The following is a 16,382-nucleotide window of genomic DNA, read 5'->3' as shown; positions in this document are numbered from 1 at the left end:
GACAAAACAACGATTTAAATCTATATGTTATGATGTTCACGCGCGAAGTTTGTGACGGTGCCTAAGAGATGGCGCTGGCTGCTGCTTCCCAATATTCACAGTTCGGTACGCCTACACGCATTGTAGAAGTGGCCAGAGCTCGAATTGATTTGACGAATTCAATGTAAGTCCACATGGTGTCACAAACCAAAAACACAATGACACTCTTTTGCAATAATAACAAAAATAATAACACTTAAATGATTTCCTACTAACCTCATGTTGATGGCCAATAAACCTTCTTTCTGTCACAAGACTAGGAGTTCTCACATCACAATGTAAGATAATTCCATCATGACTTCCTGATGACAGAATATCACTGTTCCAAGCAAGTGCCAACTGCTAACAGATTTCCCTACAAATGCAAAACACCAGGTCATTATTGTGACCAATAATTAAAGCAAGTCCTAAATTATATCAGAGGTGATGATGGGTTATCTGTTCGGTTAACATTTCCTGGTCAGCATATGCATATCCTTACATTTTATCTACAACTGTTGCAAAATATGGCCACAATATTTCATTTATACAAAATCATGACACTCCAAATGATTCCTCAGTAACATGACGTGAAGTGCTGTACGTCCATCACAATTTTGTGAATTCATATCATATCCCATACTTATAAGAGTTTCTATTGCTTCTTTTGAGCATGACCAGTGGAGAGGTATGCCACCAAATTTCATATTCTGAAAAATGTGGGTATAAATATTACTTTAAATCTGATGAGCCTTACAGGCTTCCACCTCATTAAATATTAACCATATTGAAAAATATTCCAAATAAATTATAAACCTACACTGCATTTTATGTCATGCAAATTTTTTTTAGATGACCCAATTTTGAGTAGTCTGCTGACAAACTTTGATTTGACCTTCAACATACAGTTCTCTTCAAACCTCTGTACCTTTACTAATTTGTCCCCACCCTCCCATCAAACAACCCAATCAGTTAACTGATCTTTTCCAAAGTTCAAAAATCTGGCAAAACAGCAGCATCACAGTAAATGTAACTTGTAAACCATCCCATAATTGTGAATCAGTTTGACTTGTAATTGAAAACTACAAAGTCTGAGGTTTTCATACCTGTGAGAATACTGCTGTTCTTCCAAGATGTGTCACTGTATAATCCTTGAGAGAAAGGACGATCACAATTAAGTGGACATTCAGAAAATTAAAAAAGAAGTTTTGGCACTGTCACAACATGAACAATTTGCTATATATATACAGAATGCTAACAGATGTTATTATGATTTATTGAAACAATTTTAAATCATGACTCGTCACAAGTGAAACAAAAATTAGACTATATACAACACTGGCAAAACCAATCCTGACGCATGGAAGTGAGACGTGGGTAGTAACACAATCCGATATATCCTGACTGTGTGCATTTGAAAAAAAAAATAGGAAATATATGGCCCAGTAAAAGAGGAAGGAGAGTGGCGATGATGAACATATAATATAGAATTGTACCAGCTCTACAGATCACCTGATATCATTGCAACAATTAAAACATGTCCAAAGGATGAACGCTGATGAAAGTCTTAAAAGAATTATGGACTGTAAACCTGAAGGAAAAAGGAATGTTGGATGACCCAATCTAAGATGGATGGACGAGGTGCTAGAAGATGTAAAGAAAACAGGAGTTAAGAATCGGTGGACAGTAGCCAAAAACAGGTATGCTTGGAAGAAAGTTCTTTGGGAAGCCGAGGCCCGCGTCGGGCTATAGAGCTGCTGCTAATGATATTGAAAAGAGAAGATGCATTTGTTTGTGTGAACAGAATATGCAGACCAGTAATGTTTTGTTAACAAACAAAGAAGTAATAATCAGAGAGCAAGGCAGACAGGTTTCCTGTTGTTGCTTGATTGCATCTTTGTCGCATATCAAGGAAGGTGTACCATCGCAGATTCAGTTTATGTTGCAAATCTCATTCTGGCCTTTAGCAAGAGTAACATCATGTCACGCTTCTAGAAGGATGTTAAAGGATGTTGGGTAGATTATCGTGTTTCTTCTATTAAGGGGCAGTGTTGTAATTTTGATATTGCGGGAAATGAATGAGTTATGTTGAAACAAAATTGTCAGATTTTAGAATAGAATATTGCAAGTTAAACGGGCAGGCACCGCTTCTCCTTTACACCAATTTATTTTCCAGACATGCCAAGGCGATTACCTCTTTGTGATGTTGCTGGAGGCACTGCTGTTAAGTATTGGTTACACTACACACTAGTGGCACTGGCATGGCTTGGAGCTGTGCCACTTACAGCATGCTGGATTTACAGATGTCTTTTACAGGCTCTATTGACTCGGTAGGTACCATATACTTCATAGTGTGGTGACTACACATTTCGGCTACTTTAGCACATAACTGCATGAAGTAGGATTAGAGGTTTTCACAGCTGCAAGTCTGAAGATGTCTGTCTTCAACTGCATGTTTTACAGCGTCAAGAGTGTCACAGACCTACCATAAACTAACATAGAGCCACTTACTACATTCCTGCATGTTGTCTTCTAATGCCAAATACAAAATTCATGATTGCAGAGGAAGCACAAACACATCATCTTGTAAATTAAATTAAAATAACTAACCTTTCACAAATCTACCTGTCAATAAATTTTTATTTGTCATAGAACTATAAAAATATCCATTTATGACAACTTTAAATGGAGACGTGTTATTTCGTTTTTTTATTTACAAATGCTTTGTGGACCATTATGGTATCTGACACAAATATTAAGTTGGTTATAAATAGCAGATTCAGCATAATGACCTATTTTAATGAGATTTTATGTGTTTGTTTTTTATCATGGTAATTCCCCTCTGTGCATAAGATTTATTTGAAAGTAATTGCTATTTTGAATTTCTGAATGGCTTTAGAAATACATTTTTATGTATTTTTAAATACAAAATATTGGCAGTTAAATTTTAATCATTTATTTAGTGTTACTGATAAATTTCATAAATAAAATATTTGCATAGTAAAGTGCAAATTGTAAAAAAGTTGACAATATTGTAATCCAGTTATATGTCTGTATGTTCTTCTTCTACTATGGCTCTCCGGTCCGTATTCGGTCCATGGCCTCCTCAATTCTCCTCTTCCATTCGGTCCTCTGTTAGGTCCGTCTGTCCGAGGTTTAGGTTTCGAAACATCTTTCTTTTTACGGTGCAAGGTTGTTAGCCTTGCGACCAACCCCCAACCTGTAGAATCTGAAATTCAGTTTAACACAACTTCGACATGTGTGTGATGTCCTTAGAATGTTCTTTATGACTTCTGCAGGGTTTTATAGAAACAGTTGTGGTTGCTAGAAGAAACAGATGGAAAAATATGGTGATATTCATGTGTAGGCTGTTCCCACAAATTCTAAATGTTAATCGCTATAAGTTTTACCTTGTCACATGTTATTAAATAAAGTCAGTTCATCATTTTAATAAACTTTCAGCTTGAAAAGGCCTAACTTGAAATGGCGCCACAGTTAAGAACAAAGTTAAAGTGTAGATCATAACTGCATATTAATAATACACATTAAAATACATATTTCTGTGATTAAAGCATTGTATCACAATGTTTATAAGTTATTTGAGGCCTTAATTTTCATTACAAATTCTTATAAGAGATGAAAGTTGTAAATTACATATAAACAATTACTTTTACTGTTTTCATTTTATTTTATGGAATTTCTGAGTCAGGACACTCCATGCGTAACCGATAATGATGTTGGAAACAGTCACGTTTGTATGTAAGATGCTTTACCACCTTATGGCAATCTCTACGGGGACTTCGACAAAAAAGAATACGTGATGATCAGTTCAGCGCTTTTATAACCAAACTTTGCAACAATACACCAATTACCTTCATCATGTCCGTCCTTCTGCTAGCAAGTTACAGTTCAAGAATCTCTGAATAAATTTCATGAAATTTGATATTGGGTTTTATTAAAATTTGTCGATACATTTTAATTCAGTTATGGTCAGAAACAGGGACTGCAAATTTACAAATATGTGAGGAATTTCCTCCTTTGGGAAACACCAGGTCACCCTGATGCTTGTGGTTGCAGTGGGGAATCCGCACGGAGAAAACTGCAGCCAGCTACAGAGTCACGTAGGCACCCTCCGTGATGACGCCATCACCCAGCCAGACGGCCCGTTGATGAAAAGGTTATTGACCTCAGTACAACATATCAGTTACTGGTGTCATCAGCAAAATTCAAGGCCAGATTATTGCTAAGACGCCAGAATTTTTAAACTGTGCATAGGCCTACATTTCTCAATTTGTGTTATCTTATAACCAGCCATTTGAACTGAAACTGCGTGCTCTTTCATTGACTACCGAATCGGAAAGAGAAGTCAGTTGCAGGCCTGCTTGGTTCAAGGCGTTTGATAAACAAATTTAGTCAAGATACCATTTGGGAAATTTAAGTGTGAAAGGATTAGGGCGTGGACTGGAGTATTCTAGCTCAGGTTAGGGACTTGTGGTTGGTTCTTACGAAGACCGTAATGAATCTTCTAATTCCACAAACGAAAAGGATGTTTTTATCAACTGAGAAACTATTAGTTTCTCAAGAAGGAGTCGACAATATTGAGTTACTTCGTCTTTATTTAACCAAAAAGTATGTATAAATATTAATAAATAATATGTAAAGTGGAATTGGTCTGACTGTCAAGTGGATCAGTACGGAGCTTTGGCACCATGGTAGGTTATCTCGGGCTTGGTGTGACCTCCGGCCTTCTTGACCACCGCGATAAAGCCGTTGAGCTTGTCGGCAGTGTATTCTACGACGCGGGTGGAACCGTCAGATTCCTTGAGGCTGTATGACCCCTTCACCGCGTCACCGTCTCTTGTTTCCCATTGGTTCTTTACATCGCCGCTATGAGGATCATAGACGCTGTACTCGAACTTGTACTGGGGGTAGGCCTGTAACAGACACGTGCGTCGCATGAGAAGACACTGGTTCGTATCCATGACATCGTCGTAACATCATAGGACTTTCAACTTGCTCATAATGTTCATGTCTAGGGTATCTTGCTAGAAAGGCGTATCAGCGTTAAAGCACGGCCGGGGCGTGATGCTGACCACCTACCCCATCTAGTTCCGATGTTAAGAATGAGTAGCAGTTATACCACCTCTTCCGTCAAGCGTATGTATGGCGTATAGTGGGACAGTTTTACTTTACTAACAAAGTTCATCTCATAACACCTCAAAAGTAAGTTCCTATCTCAAAATACAACGCTTATAAATGAGATCAGTTGGTTAATGCAGTTTAAGGAAATAATCACTGAGTAAAACGCAGAGTTCCTGGGTGTTAAAGTAGATGGTATTTTTGTTGTTTTTAAAGAGCCGTAAGGTATTTCAGTAACAAATTAAAAAAATAGGAAAATTATTATTCACATAACAAAAATATTCTTAAACTGTTATATTGTCATCACTTACGTTCTTATCATCCTCCTTTTCACCTGCAGATAGATGTTCGTATTCTTCATGCCCGTAATATCCAGGGTATGCATTGACAGTAGCGACGAAGGCTACGATGATGCATACAACAACAATCTGCAACAGTGCAGAACTCATTCACAGTCTGCTTCTTTGTATCTCACTTTCTGAATTTCTTAGTTTCACTGTCTGTCTGCAGACACGTTTCCATTGACAAATTTTTGACTTAGTATTGTACAGAAAAGACGTCGAAGCCGAGCTAAATGAAACTCTTGTATGAGTAGTCGATGTAGCCTACGTACGAAAGTTTACAGACGTTTCAGAGCTGCATGCTGCCTCCATCAACAGAACGATAAGGCTTCAAGCATATCTGAAACTTCTGTAACCGCCATGTTTCTACACATAGTGGGGCTGCGTTTATAAATATATAATTTTTTTCCAAAATTTAGATTTGTACTCCTGAAGTTATCATGTGGACACTTGAATAAATGGAAACTGTTGTTAACTAAGTATGTCGAGCGATGTATACAATTATTTCAAGAACATACCTGAAGGCCTTGCATTGTTAGATGAGTTGGTTTTGTGTTGGAGACGCTGAGGACCGAATGATATTGTTTACACAGATACACCTCCTTTTATACACTGAACTAATTTTAATTGTGGCGATACACCGTGACGATGGAGCTTGGCACAGATATTTGTGAAAACACCAGCGTACCCCACAACGCCCAGTATCTTCCCTGACGAGCCATAGTCACGCAGAACAGGAAACCATATAGGAATTCAGGAAACAGGATACTGTAGACAGAAATGTTTGATCTAATGGTCAGTACTGTGTGCTTACCGGAGCGCGATTGTAATTAAAAGTGTTATTACGTAACTGTATAGTAATAATAGGTAACATTATGTAACTAAGTAACCCCTTGAAGCATATTCTGTCTTGAGAATCTTACAGTCAGTCAGCTGGTCAAGGAATTCCGAGCTCTTATGGAACCCGATTCATTACCGTGACAAGAAAGCCCGACACCCCGTTACTGTTATGAATCACACGAAACCAGCCTACATTCTCCAACGCAGTTAGCATAACTATTTTAATATTATACTCCCATCTACTCCTAGATCATCGTAGTGACTTCTTTCATGAAGGAATTTCAATCAATACTTTATACTCGCTTCTCAACACACCTGTTCACTGCATGTCCCATCCACCCATCATCCTTCATATTATCATTCCGATTTATAGTGAAGAGTGCAAATTATGAATCTCTTCATTGTGCAGTTTTCTGTGGCCTTTTGTTATTTATCTGTCTTTCGTACAAATACACACTTGAACAAAACAAAAACCTGTATAAAAGCTTTAATACTAAGTTTATACCGACATCAAGGGATGACTATAAGTCATGTTGTGTATACATATTTTTGGGCCCATCAGTATTCTTCTCAGCACTCTTCCCTTATCTTGAGATTTAAGTTTACATCCATACAAAAATATGCAGGTAAAATACTGATTTCCTATATTTTAATATTTAAGTTGTTAGATGACAGAAGACATAAGGTTCCGAACTGCATTCCCACAATTAAACCCTTTCTTAATATATATCCAGTTTTCTCTGTGTTTACTTCTAGACCAGTTCCTTTACTAGCATATAATATAGCTTCTTTATGATATATATGTATTCGCTCAAAAAGTACCATTAGCACAGACCAGAAGCTGATGTGTCCCATTCATTACACCCCTTCTTTGTTTCTTGGATATTCTTTTTGGTTTAGTCTAAAGCGAAGTTGAAAACCAATGATGATAAATCATCTGCTTGTTTGAGGAAATTCTGAGTAGGCAATGCATTGGACAAATGCTTCATTAAGTTAATCGGTTTTCATAAAACTGCATTTCCTTTCACTTTTTAACATTTCTGACAATGGGATGCGTCTAACATTTAATGGTGTCTAAGATCGATATAGCGTCGTTTCTCGTGACAACCTGTTTCTAAATCAAGATGCGTCTTGCAGTCGATGGCGTCTTAAAATTCGAAACGATATTTTTGTTCCTACTGCACGATAATTAACTTTGTCCTACAGATATCCCATGCTTTTGTTTCTAAATGTTTTATTCGTGTGGCGTGTTACAATTTCGATGTTATCTCCATAATTTGGTTTGGACTCTTTCACGACACGATGTTTTCCAGGAACGCAACTACTGCGTCATAGGAGAAACGGCTGTATACTTAATTGTCTTGTGTCTATCAAGACTTGGTCTACCTGTTTTTGTGTCTTTTCATCACGCTTAGTCATGTAGCTATTTTCCAACGTTTCGGAGGAACCGCTTGCTTCTACCTTCAACGCATCTACTCTAAAAATGGAGACAGTATGTTCATCCGAAACGTCAGTATCCACCTACAACATTACAGTGTGTTGTTTTCTAAAAGATCGTAATCGATTTCTCAGTTACTGTTCTGAGCAAGTTTCTTTTTTATAAGTTCACTTCTACAGAACGTTCAGAAAGTTGAGAACACAGTTTCTAAAAACATGTTAGAACTAAAACGTGTTTACATTTAGGCACAACACCATTTTGCATTTAACGTAATGTCAACAATGACCAACTATATCGTATATATGCGCTACCAACGTAGACAAAAAATAACCACGCTGCCAGTCTCCGTGTATTGTAGTCTTACAACTATGTATTTACTGTTTTGTAACTTTTTGAACACTCTGTATAGATAGAACATAAACGTAGATTTGAAGCAGTTCTTGAGGTACGTAGTTGCATTGAGAAATATTTTTCATCCATGACATTAGAATCCCTGAATATAATGGATTCACCTTCAGGTACACATAGATCTGGATTATTGTGATCTGTAATATGTGAGACTTGCTGTAGCTGTGGTCAAAGAAAACATCCGAAAGGAAGAGTAAATTTTACAGCCGACAGGAGGACCCCTACCATGACATTACCGCGGTTTTCTTCAGTGTTTGCGTGTAAATTCCGTGTTACTATTTTAGAAAGAAATTATAGATGTACGAAGAATGTAAGACTCCTCATTTTTAAATCTGCCTCTCGAGGCCAGCGTGAACATTACGTTAGAAATTGCGTTATGTACTGATACGATTCTGTGCATTATTTACTTTAGTAGATTATGACAGGTTTAAATTTGTCAGGTGTAACTACAAGGTTTTACAAACAATAACCATGATTTTAATTGCTGTAAACATTATTTCATATAGAATTTTTATTACAGATCAAAACTCACAGTTGTAAAGCTAGTCACACTAACATAGAACATAGGCCTACACCTATAAATTATTCATTCTTGTATTTCGTTAAAAAAATTCTTCATTTTAGAAACGTTTCAAATACAAGTTATAGAATATGTTGTGATATTCTTTACGTTTGATTATCCGGTATTGACAGAGTTTGTTTTAACTTCATGTAAACCAGAGGTCATACTGGACCTCCAAAACCCACAGCATAGTTACGTGGACAACTGATTTAGGTTCGGTGACAGCAATTTTAAGATCAGGCGGGTATAGCCTTCCCATTATGTGTTTATTTTATTCACTTTCTGCTTAGGGTAACTAAAAGAATAATATTTTCCAATTTTCATAATTTAAGTAACCTAACGCAGTTAACAACCTTTGTGATGTACTCTATTTCAAACTGAATATTAATGACTTCCTAGCGAGACCGCAACATTCATCAGCGCTTTATCATTTTAAATACCACACGTTCATGCGTTTGCTGTTTGCGTTATTTTGTGCACAGTACGAACTTACAGACCGTGGCTCAGATCTGTCGTGGGGAACGTAGCTTAGATATTCAAGTGTCATAAATTATGTTCATGAGATAGTTTCAGATAATGATAGAAGAATGTTGCTGCCTTCCCCCCAAATATTTTACGTTTAACAGACTGTTATAATGTTTACTATTATTTAGGGATGAAGATTTAAAGAGAATTAAATAATTTAAACACATATTTAACCAAATTTCAGGTGCATAATGATAACGTTCGATAATAATAATTAAACTCTTGCCCATTGGTGTTTAGCGTTTAGTTAAATTAACTCCATTAAGAACAAATTAGGGACAGTCTAATACTATTTTCTTCTGAATACAGTATTTCATGCAATTAATTTATTTTATTGTCTTTGTTTTGTCTTTTCCCATCAATCTATAAATGTAAATATTAAAACTTACGTAAATACAATCTCCTTCTTGCATGTGGTATTGCATGGCTGTGAAACAGTCAATCATCTGTAAGGGAATAATCTCATTAATTAATGTTTCTCGACTATTTTTATACAGCCATCATCTTTAATATCCGTGTTCAATGCCCAACTCATTTTATTCCTTATCTGATCACTGTATTGTCAGTGTGATCACATTTTTTGATTTGATGAAGAGTATAAATTATGAAAATCTTTACTACGCATCGCAATTTCTTTCTTCTAACTTTCTTCCGACAACAATAGAAGTAGAATATTGTTATTAGTTACGCACTGCAAGAATTCTCACCCGTTTGCACGCAGTGCCTATTGTCTATTGCGTATGGCGGAGTCTGCCTTTGGCGGGAATCTGTAGTTAGGTTGTCGGTTTTGCAACGGTGCGCTTGGAAAGAATCTTGCTTTAGTCGACATGAAGAAGTTTTCACATTTAATTTATAAAGTTTGTACTCTAAATGCCATTTGCAAAGACAAGACTGCAGTAAATTGTATTACTGTTCAACAAAAGAAAACCACTCTTTTCAACTATTACGGGTCATACTATGCGAATATATTAGTATTAACCCAATTCTTTCTGAGATGCTGGTCAGGACTTGGACTTTTTTAGCAGTAATTTTGAATACAACGCAAAGATAAAACTGTATTTTAGATAGAAGTGAAGCCAGTGTTATTAAAAGGTTGAATATTTCTGTCTGCTGATAAAGAGTGCGTACTCCTGTATACGACATGTAAGAATATGCACATATATTTTTACTGTTATTTATTTAAAACAATTATTTTTTAGCGAAGATGAGTAACTTCTGGGTTGTCGCGCCGTGTAATCTGGTAGATCACCAAAGTTTCAGAGGTCCTTGCTGCCTCTATCAACATCGCCCTGATAATGGAGGCAGCATGGACCACTGAAATGTTGGCAAACTTCTGTCAGGCTACAAACCGCTACAACCCAAGAAACAACTGTTTACGTACTCATCGCCGTGAAAACCTTAAATCCTACTAGGGCTTCTTCAATTTTGACAGACTGTGCCGTAGCTCAGGCGGCTAGACGCTGTCTTCTCACTGGTGACATCCGGGTTCAGTCTCGGGCAACTGCAGGTGAGGTTTAGGGTGGAGAAGATATTCTCGAAGTCCTTCAGTTCCTACTGTAATCACCATTCCTCCATTGTTCCATATTCAGACGTCGCCGACGTGTGATAACCCTGACCAAGCAGCATATTCCCACACCCTCGGTCATAATTTAGGGGCTTCATTTGGCTGGTGTCTGAGTAAAGTTAATTACTTTTAATAGTAAAATCCGTTTTTAACCAGTCAGGATTTTGTTAAGTGAAATCCGCATTAATGTAGCCTGTTTGGTCTAGCGGTCAGAACACTAGCCTTGTAAGCCTGGGGTCTCGGGTTCGATTCCCGGCGGTGCTCGAATTTATAACTTGTGTTGGGCAAGGCCGTGGTCTAGGCAACACGGAGTTTTCCTCCGGGGGCTTCCCCGATTTCTCCGTGGCATCCCAAAAATTACTCCACTCACACACAGAAGAAGGCAATGGCAAACCACTTCTGATCATCTGCCAAGAATGTATATATGTATGAGCAGGTCCCTGACAACCTGAAGAGGATGGGAGGATCCTGTTCATAATATATGGACCTGTCGTCAGACAGAACACTAATAATAAAAGTTTAATATTATCCTTCAGCTTTTGATTACATGCGTAACTCACCATAAACCATTGTGTTTACCACGATAGTAATATGTGAAATGTTTACATGTTTGGAAATATTTTTTGATTTCAAATTCTTTGGGGTTAGGTAAAATATACGCGAAATGAATTTGTTATTGTTTTAAAATTTTATATCACAAGTTTAGGGTATTTTATAACAACGCGTGTAAGTTTAATGCATACAATATTTTTAACTAACTTATAAAAAAACAATAATATTCACACTCACGCAACATCAACCACCAAATGCTTAACTGAAATTACAAATGAACTCTAACAATAAAATGTTTAATTGCAATGATGTGTACAGGATGGAGACGAAACATTCTTTAAACACAACAAAAACAATTAACAGCTTAACGTATAAGAATGAAACACACGTAAGTTGAGTGGAACATAACTAATATTTGTAAAAAAAATATGTATTTGTTTCTGATTTAAATCTGTCTATTCTTTCATTTCTGCTACTGTTTTAACGTCAATTTTCCGCCATCTGGTATTTCGACTAGAGGCAGGGATTGACGGCTTCCTAGTTCATGTCTTCTGCGGATGTCTAGCATGACCTGTCCTCTTCACCACAGCGTTAAAGCCGCTGTGTTTGTCAGCTGTGTAGTCCACTGTGCGGACAGAGCCATCTGCTTCCAACAAACTGTACGATCCCTTCACTACGTCGCCATCTCTCGTCTCCCATTGGTTCTTGACATCACCTGTGTGTGGGTCGTGGACTGCGTAATTGAAATTGTACTTTGGATGAGCCTGCTGTAAGCACAACAGAACACGTGTTACATGTAGTTATTTTCAGAGGAAATACAAGTGTTGAGTGAGGAATTTGTTGTTCAACGCTGCAATGAAGATAAAAGAATTGGTGTTGTATTGGAGGAATGTGAATTGAGTGGTTATATAGTAACGTTGGAAGAAGTGCATTTGCTTTATGCAACAAAACTAAGCACGCAGAAGTTCCCGATTAAGATCTAAATTTGACATTTGCTTGTCTGTACAGGAAATTCTTATGTAATCGTAATTATTAGGGTGGAGAGAAACGGAACAGTTCAAGAGACGGTGCTTAAAATTCAGGAAAGATAAATCCAAATTATAACATCAGTTTAGAGAAGGCGTAAGATGTTTGAGCAATAAGAAGAATACTTGGACCTGCTATGAAATAATTAATACGATGTTAAAAGTTGTGCATTACGTAATTTTGTAATTTGTTCTTGTTACCAAATGTAGATAGCTGTCTTTTGGATTTTAGCGCCGTGTAGATTCACTAAATTTTACCAACGTTGATAAACTTGTGCCAGTCTACACGGTGCTGTGAACACCTCAAATCCTGCTTTATCACTGAGTCAAGGATCATGAGATGGCCGGGGCATGTAGGACGCTTAGGATAAATTATAAATTCATACAGAATTTTTGTCGGAAATACAGACAGAATTGATTATGTGGTATCTACAACTGAGCGTAGATGGGATAATAATATTAAAAAGCATCTTCAATAAATAGCGTGTGAATGTCTGGTCTGTATTCATGGGGTTCAGGATAGGGAAAAGTTGGCAGGCTTTTGTGAACACCGTGAAGAACATGGAAATGGGAGGTTCTTGACTAGCTCAACAACCATTAGCTTCTGAAGAAAGACGATGATTTTATCCAATGCATACGGACTGTATGCGCTGTCATTTACAATAAAATACGCATTTAATTTATGATCCGCATGAAAAAATCTGCGCATGGAGGATTCCAGTCAACGAAGCATCGTTTTTAACATAAAATCAAGCTGATTTACAATGTATAGAGAGCTCATTGTTTTATTAATACACCACCGTCATAGACCTTCAGATTTAGTTTAATAAATACACAACTAATTTTGAGTGCTGTTTTGTTCCTTAATTCTTCGTGATCCGTTGGAATTATGAAAACCTTCTTAATATTATTTGACACACTGCATCAGTTATGTGGGCGTTGGCGAGACTAGCCTAAAATGACACACCTGTGCTGTTGATTGATTTTAAACCTTGAGTCTTTAGGTTGATCATGTTGGTACTTTCCTGTAGTCAAAGATGGCGTGTTTATAGTGAGCGGCTTTGAAGCTTTGTGTGAGAAAGTATGTTTTGTGGCTTTTCTCTGATGGTTTTACAGTCACAGTTTATTAACAGTGTCAGCCTAAGATCTATAATAAGGTTAAGGACAAAGATATCCAGTGAAGATTTTGAAAGTAAGTAATTATTAGATATAATTTTTGGATCTTGTTTCTTGTGTTTGTAGAATGTGTTTGGAAACGAACTGTAGCCAACTTAGGTTCAAATAAGTTTATGTGTGAACTCTGTACACAGACCTAATAGCAGAGATTACTTTACTTTGTTAGTCGTTATATTTACCTGCTAATGCTCGAAATATATTTTTAAGCATTGTTATAATGAAGTTAAATTTAATATATTTTAAACTTGAGTATTTGAATGTGGTTTTATTTTGTAATTAATAGGACGATGCTGCTTTTACTGTGTTACAGTATTCTGTTTTTTGTTTAGCCCCTTTGTGCTTATTATGTTATAAATAACGACAAAATCACATTTGTTATCTTTCTTGGTAAACAATAATAGATCATGAGAAGAATGTAATTTTATCCACGGAATTGGTGAAAAATGTCAAATTGTGGGCAGTTGAAAATATCTATTTATTAAATGCCCACAGGAAAACTAGTTGCACAATACAAATATTTCTTCAAAACTCCAGAAATCACAGAAAACTTTCATTTATTTAGAATTCAATGCCAATGTGCTAAACCGGTGTACATTTATAGTATTTCACTTAAGGCCATCTCTTCAAATCACACCCAAAAAGGACTATATTGCCTCAGAAAACTCACGTGATGGTCGACTACTTGTCTGAGAAGTTTATGTTCATGGTTGTCAACATGGCCACCACCAGCACCACCGTAGCCACCATTGTCTCCCCCATAACCACCATAATCGCTAAGAAATGGATAGGGCTGGACTCTGGCAAGAACTGCAGCCAACATTGCAAAGACAGCTGCACCCTGCAGCAAGAAATATGGTGATAAGAAATTTTAATACTAAAGGCTGAACTTGACAATCAGAGAAATGTACATGGAATTTAAAATTAAATTCAAGGATTGAGGTATATATCCCGGTTAGTAATTATGACAATATATAACATTATAAAACATAGTTTATTGAAATCACCACAAAAACTTGTAAAAACAGTTAAATAAACCTATCCTGGCATATCTGTCTGTCTTTACAACAATATAAGTTTTAGAATACCATTGAAAAATCTTAATTAAATATAATTTTTAACTAGAAAACAGTATGGAAGGCGTTACGATGAAGTATAGTTTCTTAACAACTACCCACTTACTATAAAAGTTATAATTCCAGTTACATGAAATGTTATAAACCCCTTATATGGAGGAACTATGTTTCTTCGAAGGCTTAAAACATAAAAATAAGCTACTGGACTGGGCAACAGACAATTTTATCTCTGTTTTATACACGTATAAAATAATTTAAAGAATTTTAACGTAGGCTGTAGCAACTATTTATAAATGTAACAATAGTTCTGTTCTAACATCGGGTCTGTGATGATAAACGTATAAGTTGTAAACATTTTGGGTATAGTCAATGAGATGAAATTTTGTAAATTGTTTTGTGGCGGGTGTTAACAAAGATTTGATATTTTCTCTTAGTTTCAACACATATCTGTCCGCAAGTTACAGCGCCCAAACTACGTGACCGATTTAGTTGAAATTTGGTACGGCAGAACTGTGTTCATTCTCGTTGATACATGTTGTTCTAAATTCAGTTAAGTTTAATTTATTGGATTGAAGGAATCTTAGGTGTAACGAACTCCGCATATTTTACAACTGTTCTAGAAAATTTCTAATTAAGTCGATAAAATCTAAAGTAGTAGCCAAGTTCAAAACACACATTTATTGAAAAGTATAACAAAGCAGCATTCAGAAATGAAAATTGAGCAATGTCATATAATGAACAGATAAATATATTCACATGTTTATTAATTAAAAATGCGATTTAAAGTAGTGCGATTTTAAATATGATCTTTTATCGAGGTTATAATAACTGTGTTGCGTTCCACTGAAGTACATATAGACCAACATAGTAGGCCATGACAGAAGTACGTGTACAAAGTAGGCCATGAAAGAATGATCATCAACCAACATTTGCATATTATATAGCCAGATCTATGTATCGAAGTTACGAACTCTTTACATTATGAGTTATTATTTGTACCGCGATACACGAGATTTATATTGCACAATAGTCATGTATATGTGGCATTAATTTTAATTCAATTTAATGATACTTTTAATTAATGATCCACGTTTATAAATATAATCCTTGCATAGGTTGTGGTGAAACTTTATAGTCATTGCATCCGAATGCTTTGTGTGAGTGCAGACATCTGCAAACTTCGCTTTGAAGATGGATACAGCAAACTATGGAAATATAGCCTAATTTACGAAGTGTTATTACCCAGAAACTGGATCCATAATAATATATTTTGGTTTCTGCACCTCTTCGTATGCACACTTACCTGTAATTTAAACATAATTTCCTTGTGTGAGACGAGTCTGCACGGTGTCGTGTGTTATATGTTGCCTTTGCTGGTTCTAATGATGGTGCTTTAGACACACGGGTATCTTATATACTGCAACTTATCTGCAGTTACGCGCATTGCCATCTGCACGCAACGAAATAAAGTGCACTACAGTTACGCTACGAAACAGAGGATATTCACACTTCTCCAAGCATCACTGCATACGTTTAGAGAAAAGTTCTCTTAATATTTCATACATTCAGCAGGGTATCAGCTGCTAGAGCTATGGCGTCTTACCGTGGGGACCCGGATTTAATCCCAGGATACTTCAAGTAATATTTGTAGTTGACGATGTGGAACTGGACCAGATTTTTTCCTGGTTCTTTAGTTTATCTTGCTAATCATCATTAAATCA

General features: G+C 36.4%; 2 protein-coding genes across 3 annotated transcripts; both read right to left on the bottom strand.

Annotated features, from left to right (window-relative positions):
- Positions 1-4,616: 4,616 nt before the first annotated feature.
- On the bottom strand, positions 4,617-6,114 carry LOC110828663 (cuticle protein 19). The gene is made up of 3 exons (XM_022061586.2): positions 6,017-6,114; positions 5,469-5,585; positions 4,617-4,952 (listed from the first exon to the last, which is right to left on the bottom strand). Exons 1-3 carry the CDS (start codon positions 6,029-6,031, stop codon positions 4,707-4,709), a joined length of 378 nt encoding a protein of 125 aa, XP_021917278.1. The 5' UTR covers positions 6,032-6,114; the 3' UTR covers positions 4,617-4,706.
- A 5,548-nt stretch (positions 6,115-11,662) lies between these two features.
- Positions 11,663-16,118, bottom strand: LOC110828678 (cuticle protein 19). Of its 2 annotated transcripts, none has more exons than XM_087349620.1 (3): positions 15,965-16,118; positions 14,256-14,426; positions 11,663-12,151 (listed from the first exon to the last, which is right to left on the bottom strand). In XM_087349620.1, exons 1-3 carry the CDS (start codon positions 15,977-15,979, stop codon positions 11,930-11,932), a joined length of 408 nt encoding a protein of 135 aa, XP_087205746.1. In that variant the 5' UTR covers positions 15,980-16,118; the 3' UTR covers positions 11,663-11,929. The 2 variants fall into 2 exon arrangements, with proteins under 2 accessions (XP_087205746.1, XP_021917300.1); XM_022061608.2 differs by having other exon boundaries at positions 11,663-12,154; positions 15,965-16,110.
- Positions 16,119-16,382: the final 264 nt, after the last annotated feature.

Source organism: Zootermopsis nevadensis, unplaced genomic scaffold (assembly GCF_977971745.1).
Source record: "Zootermopsis nevadensis isolate Lab colony 2312 unplaced genomic scaffold, Znev_1.0 Znev_ptg000016l, whole genome shotgun sequence".
NCBI lineage: Eukaryota > Metazoa > Arthropoda > Insecta > Blattodea > Termopsidae > Zootermopsis > Zootermopsis nevadensis.
Note: the sequence above shows the minus strand (reverse complement) of the source record. Positions and strands in the feature narration are given on the sequence as shown.

What these genes read in the sequence shown, in the direction of transcription:
- LOC110828663 (XM_022061586.2), bottom strand. An exon ending in AAAAGGAGGATGATAAGAAC is followed by an intron (nt 4,953 to 5,468) that starts GTAAGTGATGAC and finishes TGTCTGTTACAG; the next exon opens with GCCTACCCCCAGTACAAGTT.
- LOC110828678 (XM_022061608.2), bottom strand. An exon ending in GACAAGTAGTCGACCATCAC is followed by an intron (nt 12,155 to 14,255) that starts GTGAGTTTTCTG and finishes TTGTGCTTACAG; the next exon opens with CAGGCTCATCCAAAGTACAA.